We start from the raw sequence: 13,153 nt of genomic DNA on the forward strand, positions 1-13,153 counted from the left end.
ACAAACAGTCATTTGTAAATATGCAAATGATGAGTGAGTTGATGATGTCATCCCCTTACAACTTGCCATAGGCCTATACCCTAGGACGTTGATACTTTACTTAAATTTCTTTTTTTTTTCAAATGCATAAATGATCGATGATACCAAAATCCTATTGAGCGATCTGACAAATAATATTTGATGTTACTCAGCCATAAGAATAACATTAAAATTTTACTTTTTTATAGCAGAAAATTCAATTTTCATATTTAGTCCAGGGAATCAATGCAAAATTATCACATTTACTAAATTAAATTAAACATTTCAGATCACTGAATATAAATGCATTCATTCGAACTGTTCCAGAACTGTTTGGCAAAGACAATACAGAGAAACTTTGATGACTTTAACAGCTTTTGTCACATTTTCTGACTGTTATGCTTGATATAATTTTTTCTTATCATTAACTTTTAATTGGGCTGGAATTCCCCATGGGAATTTCCTTTCAATCCAGCAGATTCTTATTCAGGTAAGACAAATCTAAAAGTAATCAGTGCAAGTTATAATTGTGATTATGACAGTTATGATTATGAATACAGGAAAAATGGCTAACCATTATTATGGTTATCTATAAATCTCACATTTAAAGGAAAAAAAAACTATGTGTAGTTCTCATATGCCTGCAGAAGGACAAGTCCTATTGAAGAGGAAATCCACATAAAAAATGAATAAACTCCAAAAGAAAGGGGAAAAACCCCAAGTAATGCCCTAACTCCAATGATGACGAAAATTGGGTAAGAAATCAGGAAGAAATGACATTTTGACATTTATTCTTTTTTTTTGGAAAACATTTTTCTTAATTTAAATGAGCGAATTGATGATGTCATGCCCTTGCAAATTTCCATGTTTTATATGTTACATAAACTTCGCTAAAATGGTGCTTTTTAGCTTATCACAGGTAAAGCCATATATATTCCTTATAAACCAAATTAGAGGTAACATTTGCTTCTTTTTTTTATTTCGGGCGGTTTTAAGGCAAGTTTATATTCATTTGCTCTTTTTTTTTTTATTTTGGGCGGTTTCAAGGCAAGTTTACAGCGGAAATGTGAGAATTTTTGTCATTTCTGTAGGCCTATATACCCGTATACGAAATGAATAACATTATTGTATGAAATCGCCATTGATCAGTCGCCGCCACTCACAGTGCGACTCGAGAGACCCCAAAGGTATACGCTCTCAGCAAGAAAGAGACGAACAAGTTGCAGGGGTATACTCCATAGCTTTTTGTCTCGCTGTGATGGCGCCATGTCAGTGCGAGGTGTCGCACTCGGCTGGGCTCTTTTTACTTGCCCCCATCAATATTTGCTCGTTTACCATACAGCAAAATTATAATTCATTCGTCCGGAAGTCGCGGAGATGTCACCATAACATTTCCGAGACATCTTCGCGACGTCTCCTTAGGGCGCCAATGCATGGGTCACCGCAAAGTCCTGGGAACCAGGGACACTCGAGTCAGGTCGCCAAGTATACTGTGAAAGTGGAAATTTTCGCGGTGTTCAAATTTTCGGGCACTTCGCGCAACCAGAAACTAGCGTGAAAATAGAGGCACACAAATATTTTTACTTGCCATACGTTGCAGTAGTTCATTCCGCCGAATTAAAAACACGCGAAACTCTTCTTGACCGGCCGAGCGCGAAAAATTAGTCGCGCGAAAATATCAACTTTTACAGTACTATAGTCCATGACCGGCGCCACGTTTTCAAAAGTACTGAGGTGTGTGTGTGTGTGTGTGTGTGGGGGGGGGGGGGGGGACTTTACACTTTTGGAGCCACTTCCGGGTTTCATCAGCTGACAAGGAAAAAAAAAAAAAGGTCTAAGGCGTATCTTTCATATTCCACTTCCGGGTTTCTTCCGCCGGCTGCTTCCGCCGGCCCTGTTATCACAAGTCCAGCGGAGTAAAAGTTTTATTCCCCGAGTCATCCAAATTACAATGTGCCTTCTTCTTTTGATCGGCTTCCTTGAACCCAAACTCATGCATTCTTTATGAGGCTGCCATGTCATCATCCTTGTTCATTGCAATTTGTTATACATTTTGAAAACATTCTTATTCCTCATCCCAATCACTGTTCAAATGTAAAAGTCTGACCCTGTATTATTTATTGTATTGTTGCTATACGCTTTGCTGTAGATTGTAATAAAGGCAATGTTGAAAAACACTTTGCAATAGGATTCTAAACTTACGCTTATGATGTCACCAACAATGATTGTACTAGTATACATAAAATATAATATGCCTGATTTCAGCCTGATTATGTCAAAACATCGTAATAATTTGTTTTTATGACTGTTTTCTTATACTTAGTAGGCTACTTTGAAGTGTAATAACACACAAAATTCTGTGCACGCAAAACAGGGGCGGATCCAGGAATTCCGTAGAGGGGGAGGCGTCTATGCAAAATTAAAGGGAGCGCACGCACTCCCCCCCCCCTTTTACTTTTTATTTCTTTTGTATTGACAAAAATAAAAAAATAAAAAGGGAACGCACGCCCGGTGCGCCCCCCTCCCCCCCCCCCCCCCCCTACCCTCTGGACCCGCCACTGCAAAAATAAAAGAAATATTATATGCAGCACTGAAGTATGAGGTGGTGACGATAAAAATCTGGTTGTGTACTGGAATACTAGTACCTCTTTGGCGACGAAGATAACACTGCGAAGATACGTCGCACGCGATGAGTACAGCCACGACGATAGAGGGCGTTACGACCGGGAAAAAAAAGCTCGAAATTGTATGTCGCGAAATCAATCAAGCATGATCACGACCCGACCGCGACCTCGTACCTGTACACACAGAAAGAGGAGGGAAGCACAAATTACAAACACACGTTTGAAACGAGCGTACCTGTACACGTACACACGCATATACAATGTACGTAGAAGTCTACCAGGGCCAAGGAGCTGGAAAAGCTGTGGGATTCCCCGCGCGCCGCCCTTGCCGCTGTCAAGTCTGTCTTTAAATACTGAGACGAGAGGAAACTTCTAAGTGCTAGTTGTACCAACATGCTATGGTTTAGTAGATTCTGCTGGTAGGAAAAGACACTCTACTACTAGTTAGTTAGTTACTTCTACGTGTCACCTGAACTTTTCTTGGTGAACTTTTCTTACCGGTGTGCAAGTATCCGGATCCAGACCCGCTGGACGGACGTCAACCTAACCCAGAGCTGATCAAGTCGTCAATCATGCGGCCAATCATGCAAGGTGAGTTTGAGTCTTGAAGTTGAGGTAGAGTCTATCATGGTTAGAAAGCAGGATGATGAAGAAGAAGAAGTAGGAAGAGGAGAAGGAGGAGGAGCAGAAGAAGAAGAAGGAGGAGGAAGAAGAAGAGGAGAAGAAGGAGAGGAGGAGGAAGAAGAAAAAGAAACAACAAACACACTTGATCATGATGTTCAGTGAGCTTTTGGGTGACCTTTCTTGTTGATGTTGTAGGCCTAGCCATCTAGATCTATATCTAACATAATATGTTAAAGTCTAACGTTACAAAGTACAGTATTGTTATGTTAGCCGGTACGTGGAGTAGACAGTTCTAAAATCACAGGTCAAAAGAAAAAGGACAATTTGTCTGTCACTTTCCATAGTTGCAATAAAGAAAAAAGATTGTTAGCATGTTCCGGTAACGCTAATGTTGTTAGATTAAATGTTAGATCAGTATCATTAGCGTACTATCATCAAGACAAGCATCAATAAACAATAAATGGCAATGCATGACCATGACAGTTATGCCAGCGGTTGAATTTTGTCACGGGAGATTGAACCTTGGTGCAGGTTTTTTACACTACATGTACCGATAGTATTGTCTACTGTGCACTCCCGTTATAACGAACACAACACGGTTATAACGAAATTGCCGGTCCCAAGGACTTCATTATAATGGGAGTCCACTCACTGCACTGTAGACCTACAGTAACTATACACAGCCCTGTCGCTGTACACAACTGGTAACAAGTGTAAGTCGCGACGGGGCTGTACCGTGTGGACACTACGTAATCTTATAATTCCGGGGCGCCGATTCTATTTTGAATTTACTGCACCATATTTGTTACTTTTTAAAGACTACATAAGATGAAAACTTTATCTATTCAGCTACCGTTTTCAGCTATTGATATTGACATACATATTTCACAACTTACCAAAAATGACACCTTTTTTAATCCTGTACCGTGTACGCTGCAGAAATCGTAGAAATCGCAGAAATGATTCGAAATGTCGGTGCAGCACTGGGCAAAAGAGGCACTGTCGACCGCGCGGGTGTACAAACTCTAGCAGCGCAATTTGCATCGTTCAAAGAATCCCAGTAGCACAGTTAGATGTGGTACACTTTGAAGACCTAGCCAAAGCCTTCGACACACTACCACACGACAGACTAATTGCATAGATTAAGGCCCACAGGATTAATGGAAAGATGTTAGACTGGATTAAGACATGGCTAGCTGGAAGGAATCAAGTCTCATGCCTCAGAGGTTTTTCTCCTGCTCACATACCTGACTAGCTTTTTCTTTTAATGCTTCACATGTACACAACCTCCCAATATAAAAAACAAACAAACAAACATTTTAAATAAATACACAAAATATGGATTTCCTACTTCCAGAAATGATTTGCATACGTAAGTGTACGTACATGCAGTACCTGCTGCTGTTAGGGATAAGAACCATCTCTGGCTATCAGGCAAAAGCTTTGTAATGTATAGTGGATGTGATTCCTGTTTACCTCTCAAGAGGCAGGTCCTGAGTTCAAATCCCACATAAGTATGTGGGACCATGATTTCTCATTATGGCTATTAGCTGGTATGTATTCAGACACTGATTATACACAGTAGGTGTTTAGCTTCGTTGACGAAGGGCAATTTGTCATTCAGTGACAACTACTATGAAACAAATCTTGATGCAAGAATGATTAATTGTGACCCTGCATCACAAAACCAACAAAAAGTCACCAGACATGGATTTGTAGTTAAGGGCAGATTCTGAAAGAGCAGACTTTAAGCTTTAAAATGGTGTATAACTCAATTCAAATGGGCTTCCCCTAACCTATCTACGTGTAAATACTGGAAAGAAAGCACACACTCTGGAAAAGTGTGAACCGAGAAAATCAACATATTTTCACTTTTCTCGCATAATAAGAGAATGCTTGACTTCCCTCTTTCAGAAGGAAGGGGGAATAATACTACCCTTAACATACGTCAGTGACAAGTCGAGGAGATGTGCACTTTTTTCAAAAAGAAACATTTTGTGAAATTCTCTTTACATTTTCCTTATACTGTTGTACGCATGTGACATCATCAGCTGTAGTAGCCTTCTCATCCCGCAGTGACTGAGCAGATACTTCAGAAATTCATAACTTTTCAACGGATTGTGCGATTTTCCTCGAACTCTCACTGATGTGTTCTACTAATATTGCTGCATTCACTCAATTCACATGTATATGAAGGTGGACTTGTCCTTTAATCTTATACCAAGCCGTGCGAGCTGGGTGATGAGAGGGACAAAACACAGGATGTAAACAACGGGAGTATCAACGAAGGGATTAACAGATTAAGCTGAAATTAAACATGCTCAATTAACACATTCTGTCCATAATTTATGCCAAGTTTCAAAGCAGTAGCACTATCTTTTATAACTTTTAGTTATTAGACTTGAAAGTGAAGAGTATGCAAAGGATTTCAAGAAATGAAAGGGGGACCTCTAAGACATAGCTGATCATTCTACTCTCCTCCAAAAAGGGTAGTAGAAACACTGCTCAAAACACACTTTCCCATTCATTTTATGATCCCAAATTTAAGAATAACAAAGAAGAAGGATAGCTCTTTCAGAAAAAAATGAAAAACTCAAGATTGACTCGGTTCACCCATTTCACCTTTTTTGAGACCTCATGTAAAATCAAGGGGTGTGACTTTTTGTTTGTTTTGTGATGCACGGTCACAATTTGAATAGATGCAGTACTAGCTGTTGGAAGGGATAAGAACTATAGTGGATATCAGGTTTGTGAAAGCTTAGTAGTCTAGTGAATATGATGCCTGTCCAGCAGTCAGGAGATTGTGGCTTCCAATCTTGACTGAGTATACAATCATGTACAAGTATGCCCATGAATTTTTATCATGACTATTACTCAGACACTGAATAAGCGGCATTTATAAATGTTGATGACGGCAACTTGGCAATCAGTTGCAAAAATAACAAAAAAACAAAAGTGTCTTGATGCAAGAATCATTTATATGCTTGAATTTGTCTTGAAGGTCATGTGAGCACCAAAGGCAAGTTCACAGGACTGTCCTTAACGAATAACTTTCTTTGCATTTTTTTTTTTTATTTCATTGATTGCAGGTTAATGGGTTCATAACATGCCTCTTTGAGTGGAAGAAACACAAATGGAATCATTTCATGACTCTGCTGACAGCCTGGATGACGATGACCCCATTGCTGTAGGACAACCTCCTCGGGGGCAGATCCATTCTGTGCCCATGCGTGATGCTACAGATGTGAAAGATTCCAGGAGTCGTCCTGATGTAGATGACAAGCAGTATCTGGAAACCACGCAAGACTGCCACCATGAACTACTTCCTTCGTATTTGCCAGTAGGAGGTAGTGGTGATTCGGTTGATGTCAGTCCCGAAGAAAAGCTGTCTTCTCTTGAATCATCTCCCAGAAAGGTTGAGGGGATGGAAGCCAGACTTGCCTGCATCAACTCCAGCGATGAAGAAGAGCTCGTAGTGGGTCACAAAAGAAATGGAGACGTGTCTCCCATGAAGGAATGGAATAAGACAAACAACAATATTGAGCAGACAGGTGTTAAGAGAAATGCTGCAACTGAGACGTCTACCATCTGCTCCGATGAGACAGTCGAACATGGGCATCCTGTACAGTGCTCGGCAGGTTATCCTGATAATGTGAGTGATTGTGCTGCATCTCTTGATAACTATAATAGTCTTCCTCATAAGCCAAACTTGAAAGAAAGCAGAGAGCATCCTGTTGATTTGACAATGAATGTAGGGAGTGAGACTGGCAATAAGGATAGAACAATCCTACCAAATGAGTCAGAAAGATGCAAAGACACAATCAATACTGCAGTGCCAGTTTCAAGCAGGAAATCTTCCCTTCGCTCAAGAAGGGGTCAGCGCGATAGAGCAGTGGTTGATGATAGTGGAAGTGTAGAAAAGAAAGTGGGGGACACATTTTCACTCAGCTTTGCAGATGGAGAAAATGTTGAGGCACCTACAACAAAAGTGACAAGGTCAAATTCTTTGCAACTCATACAGGATTTTAGTCAAAACGAAGAGCAGGATGCTTCAAAGCAAGGAGAAAAATCACCAAAACTTGTAGGAAACTCTGAAGCCTCGGAAGAGACAAACAAAGGGCCTGATTCTCCATCACACAATGGCAAGCCCAGCATAGGTCAGCCAATGAGAGGTGGAAGTGAAAATTTGCGGTTAGAACAATCAGGGGCAGAATCTCCTTTATTACAGTGTCCCTCGTTAACACACTCACATCCTATTGACTGCAAACAGGAAGGATTATCTGCAGGAAGTGAGTCTGAAAGTAATGCAGTGTCACAGCAAAGAGAAAAGGCTGCTGGCAAGCGTGGCAGAAAGGGCAACCGTCAACCCAAGAGAAAGGAGAATACTGCTGCTCTGGCAGCCAGCCCTGATGTTGCTTGCAGCACATCACCCGACGCTGGCTCTGGAAAAGATCGAGTGCAGCAGGACCAAAGGGATTGTCAAATTGCTCACTCCACGGGATGCGACGGGGGGCTGGCGAAAAAGGTGAAGCGGAAAATGCGGCCTTACACTAGGAGAAGAAAGAGGAAGTGTTCAGTGAAGACCAAAGTTGAGGCTAGAGCAAAGGAGGAGGAAGAAGAGGAGGAGGATGAGGATGAGGATCATTGGCCTCTTTCAAAACCAACAGGCTTTCCATCAGAGGCTAAATTAGGTAAAGACATGCAATACACAATTCTGTTTGTTTTGGTAAATATCTACCTGTTTGGATGCAGCACTTCTTTATGCAGTTGTCACTACGACTTTATTGATCGTATACTGACAATTCAAAATTAGGTTAATACTCATTTCACCAATTAACTTGTTGAGGACGCGTCGAGAGTATACTTGGGCAAGTTTCTAATATGGGAAATATGTGTTGTAGCAGTCCGTCCTCATCAGGTTAGTAAGTGGCATGATTTTGTCAATTACTCATTTCACCAATTTGTAAGTCAATGTACTTCTAAACCCTAGTGGTCAATTACTGTATACGCTGTACGCCATATATTTAGTGAGTCTAAATTTCGCGAATCGGGACTTCCCGAATATTTTGCAAGTGGTTAAATTCACGACCGTGGAGTACTGTACTGAATGGAGAAATGCATACATTGTACGTGTGCATCACATTCACATTATATTTGTGCAGAAACTGCAGTTTTTGAGACACAGACAGCGGCATGCATATGATATCCTTGTAACTAATATTACATCAGTGCTCTAGACACCCCCAGTAAATTGCAAGTTTGCTATAATATAGTAAGATGTACAAAAAATGATTCACATTTTGTATGCATTCCTGTAGCATTATTGACATTTCTTCCAACCTCCATTGTATTTCCTCCTTTTTTTCTAGATCAGCTTTATTACATATCAAAGCTTTAATTTCTTTCTCAGGAAATGCATCACCAGCACTGAACACAAGATTTAGCAGGTAAGTCAAACAATGTCATAGACCTACTTGCTGATAGAATCAAATTCAATAAAGGCGACTCACGTTATAACAAAGTCCTCGGGACCAGCAGTTTTCTTTCGTTGTATCAAAATTTTGTTACATACCAAATGGTAAGGTATATAAAGATTTTGATATCAATGATAATTTGTGGACCTGAATCTTTACTATGTTGCAATGAGAATTTTGATTGATTTCAACCATTTTTGTTATAATGGTAGTGCACTGTACTTGTGTTTATAAAGCAAAAATTGTTCCTTACCAACAGGAAGCTTGCACCTAACTTGCCCATGTGACAACAACTGATGTTCTGGAAAAGTATCAAAAAGATGTTCTGTAGAACAGATTCATTGAATTCTGTAGAACAGATTCATTGAATACAATTGTAGCATGTTACTGAGGCCCTATACAGTTATCCTTGGATTTTATTACATCAGTAACCTGATCTACAAATATAATACTGCTTTGTGAAATACAACAGTTGTATTTCATTGGCCAAGCTCTTTTTTTAAATCCCTAAAAAAAAACCAACAAAAAACAAAAACAAAACAAAACACACACACACCCACACAAAAGAAACCCAAACATCATAATGATCTTGTGTATAATAGATTTGATGGCATTTATGGGTATGACAATGTTTTGTAATTTTATAAGCAAATTTTACAGACAATGAATAAAGTCGGGATGTGATGGATATTTTATTTGATTTGATTTGTCTATTCTCTGTATGGCACATCATTACAATTCCTCCCCCCCCCCCCCCCCCAGCAATGCCATCAAACATATGATACTGCACACTATGGCTATTTTCTACAATTTCAATAGTGTTCATTACACATACATCTGTGACATAATTACATGTGTTATAAATAACCCCATATTGCTTATAAATGATGAGATTAGAGTATGATGACTGAAATTTCATGTTTTGGCTATTAAGAAAAAAGAAGATATGAGACTTTGAATATCAATATTGCATGAAGTGACATTCACAGTGTGATCATATACTGTAAAACGAGGAGTGTTCGTGTGCATGTTGATTTCGCGAATTTCGGGAGAGCCAAGATTTGCAAAATTAAAATGCACATGAAAGTTCCTGTCTACACTATACGCAGTGAATGTTAGAGGCAACTCGCAAAAATTTCATGCCGCAAAAAAGGCTGTCGGCTCCAATTCACGAAAATTTCATGCCGCGAAAATATCGTGTTTTACAGATAGGAAATCATAAATCAATTGCTCCTACAACTGTAGCAGCATTTATCATCATCAGTATTACCATATGCAAGGATCTACATACATGTGTGTGCATGTACTTTATGCCTCCCAGAATATTGGGCTGGTATCATGACTAGGGAATAAATTAGATTGAAGTGAAGCAAATTTTTTTGTTTTTGTCTGATTTGTAGCTTTTGTGATGATGATGACGACGATGACGAGGAGCTAGTTGATCCTGTCCTAACGCCAAATTCCAAAACCAGAGGTGAGCATATATTAAAGCCTTTCATGCTTGCATTAGTAATGATGATGCGGATATGTGATGATGATAATGATGTCTATATGATATTCACTTTTTTGCATAGCACCTCTCCACCACATTGTTATGTTACATTTAATTGTGGTGTGCAGAATCAAACTCTCACACATACACAATTTCTTATGTGTACCATTACTCTGCTCTCAATGAACTTTCCACCCTTGCAACTTTGTAGTTCACACAAATTAAGCATTCTGCTTCCTTCTAGGTCCCCTTTCAACACCTATGTTGGCAGGAGCATTGTGGATGAAGGGTCTTAGAAATCAGTTCTGTAGTACTGTAGCAGGGCTTGAACCTGTGGCATTCTTTTGAAAAGGCAGTGCACACCCCCATAGAGAATGACATATCCAAGATGATTACAATGATTTACGTTATGATGATGATGATGATCATTGTGGTGGTGATGGTAATATGCGGAAGCTCTTCCAAGGACTGTGCATTGTGATATGACAAACTTTTTTTTTTCAAATTACTGTCCCTGATTCTAGATTGTTTAATGGCATTCTTTGGTGATTATAGAGCTCAATCCTGGCTAGATGTTGGACAGCAGATCCATATGGTTCCTAAAGGAACAAATACCATAAGACTTTACCAATCTATATTCAACAAATTGGTTTTACACATATGAAACTTGACTTCAATATGTTGAATGACAAGAAAAAAGTGGACTGTTCCTTACATTTTTAAGGACTTTGAGTATTCAATTGCAAACAGACTCTGCAAAAAGTTTAGTTCCTTTAACCACTTTCAAGCCTTTTGAACAAGATGCATGGGAGCAGCCCCGCAGATTTTTTATATCCCAGTAGATACTTAAATGACTGAACTTGTATTGGAAGGAGTCATACTGTGATACTTCAGATCATAATTTGCTCTACATTCTCTCAAAATACAGACCTTCTTCCTGACATTGCCTTGGAAGATGTTGTGTGGGCTTTGAATCCAGGTGACCAAAGATACTGGCCTGCAGTGGTAAGCTGTATCGTATAATCAATGTCTGGTTTAATTTTTGTATTCAAGTGCCAGAAAATATCAGGATGCCCATGGGCAGTGGAACTGTTTGAAAAGGGTTAGGTTTGCATGCCAAAAGATAAGATGTGCTCTAACAAGCAGACATCTTTAGGGACAGAATTTCATTGCATCATTTTAAGTTGCTATTCTTGACAAGCAATTGAAAAGAAAATTGAGCAAACATGTAATCAAGGTATGCAAATCTTCTCTGAATAGGCTTCCTGTATGGTGAACAAAGTGTGACATTATATACTGTAGGAGCTGTCATTGCTGCTTTGGAAAGCCTCTTGCTCCAAACAAAACATCAGGAATACATTCTGAGTCTGTGAATCTCCTTTCCATGTGCATAGCAAATAAAATTGTTCAGGGCAGAGCCCAAGAATAAATGACTGATGGAACAACTGAAGAAAATGGAAATGAACCCCAGGGAACTTGTTTTGCATGAAATTATCATAATTTCCCAAAACTTCCTGTTTATCTCCAAATGGCACCTATCTGCTGATCTAATTCCCTATTACATTCCAAATTGATTTTCTCACTCTGTCTTTCTAAAGACTCTTCTGATTAATATTTAAGCATTTGGAATTAGTTATATAAAGATATCCAGATTTGACAGGAATGACTCTGTAGAGAATTTGCTTCAGAAAACTGTTTTAACCTATTGAAGGCGAGTCCTGACTATACTCGGGCAGGTGTCTATGGGAATTGCGTTTTGTAGCAAAATCAGCCCATCCTCAATGAGTGAAGTAGGTTTAAGTACCTTTAAATAGGGTGTATTTTACATGAAGAGGTCATTATGGATGTGATGTGTGTACACTCTAGTTTTAGCCCAGAAATATTTCACAATATATTTTGTACTTTTATTTATTGAAGGTAACAATGATTCCTGACAGTGACTCCAAGGTACAGATGTATCAGGTGGTCAGGACTACTGACGACATGCTGCAAGATGAAGGGTGAGGGAGTTTGGTATACATTTTGTACGAGTGTCTGTCTCTGTTTGCCCGTACAGTGCACACGCTTGTCAGTTTGTCTGTTAAGATGGGGACTGCTCCGCTCCAGTATGTCGTTCATGGTTTTATTTGTTGTTGTTAACACCATCTGCATCAGTGGTGGTTATAGAACCAACTTGAGATCGGTAATAAAAACCTCACTTCTGAATACCTCGAGTGTCTGGTTATATTTTCATTTAATGGTGCTGGTATAGAAGGAATTTTAGATGAGTGTGTGATCCTATCATGTATATGTGAGCATATACACGTATAGTGATAAATTGTCTTAACAAAAGAAATACAACAAAACAAAACAAAAACTTGTACTGGAGAAATGAAAATGAGAAAATGAGAGTGAAAAGTTGAAATAGAAATGTACTCAGTAAATGCTCAAATTTCAGGTTTTACTTGAAATCTCTTAGAATATTCATTTGCTATAGAATACTAATGAGTGCATGATATATGATGCTGCATAACCATAACTTGATGATTTTTAATACATAAATGTCTGATTGTGATTTGGGGCATAATGATTATATCAGGTATTGAGCAAATGCTTGTGTATCGTACATTTACAGGATTTGCAACTGTAACTACTTTTTACACAGTCGTCAGTTTTTTATTTGATAGTGTAGATGATTGGTGGTTAACCTATTTTTTTTTGGGGGGGGGGAGGAGGAAATGATTATCATTAATTCATCTATCATTTTTTCCTCTCTTTTTTTTATTAAACTGCACTTACTGAAATTGGGCCGGTTGCCATATGTATATTAATGCACACACTTGTTCATCTTTTTCAGGTTCCCATGCAGAGCAAGGAATGTGAGACTGTATAACTGCAGAGATAAAGCGAAATTCAAGGTAATATTTGTTAGGGATAAATGA

At 39.0% G+C, this 13,153-nt stretch overlaps 1 protein-coding gene across 1 annotated transcript; it reads left to right on the forward strand.

The window, feature by feature from the left end:
• Positions 1 to 2,918: 2,918 nt before the first annotated feature.
• On the forward strand, positions 2,919 to 13,153 carry LOC139723303 (uncharacterized). The gene is made up of 7 exons (XM_071634563.1): positions 2,919 to 3,233; positions 6,356 to 7,957; positions 8,677 to 8,713; positions 10,141 to 10,214; positions 11,161 to 11,237; positions 12,150 to 12,232; positions 13,069 to 13,153. The coding sequence occupies exons 2-7, from the start codon at positions 6,400 to 6,402 to the stop codon at positions 13,151 to 13,153; spliced, it is 1,914 nt and encodes a 637-aa protein (XP_071490664.1). The 5' UTR covers positions 2,919 to 3,233; positions 6,356 to 6,399.

This window comes from Diadema antillarum, unplaced genomic scaffold, assembly GCF_040938485.1.
Source record: "Diadema antillarum isolate AM-2024a unplaced genomic scaffold, OU_Dant_1.0 scf00000185, whole genome shotgun sequence".
NCBI lineage: Eukaryota > Metazoa > Echinodermata > Echinoidea > Diadematoida > Diadematidae > Diadema > Diadema antillarum.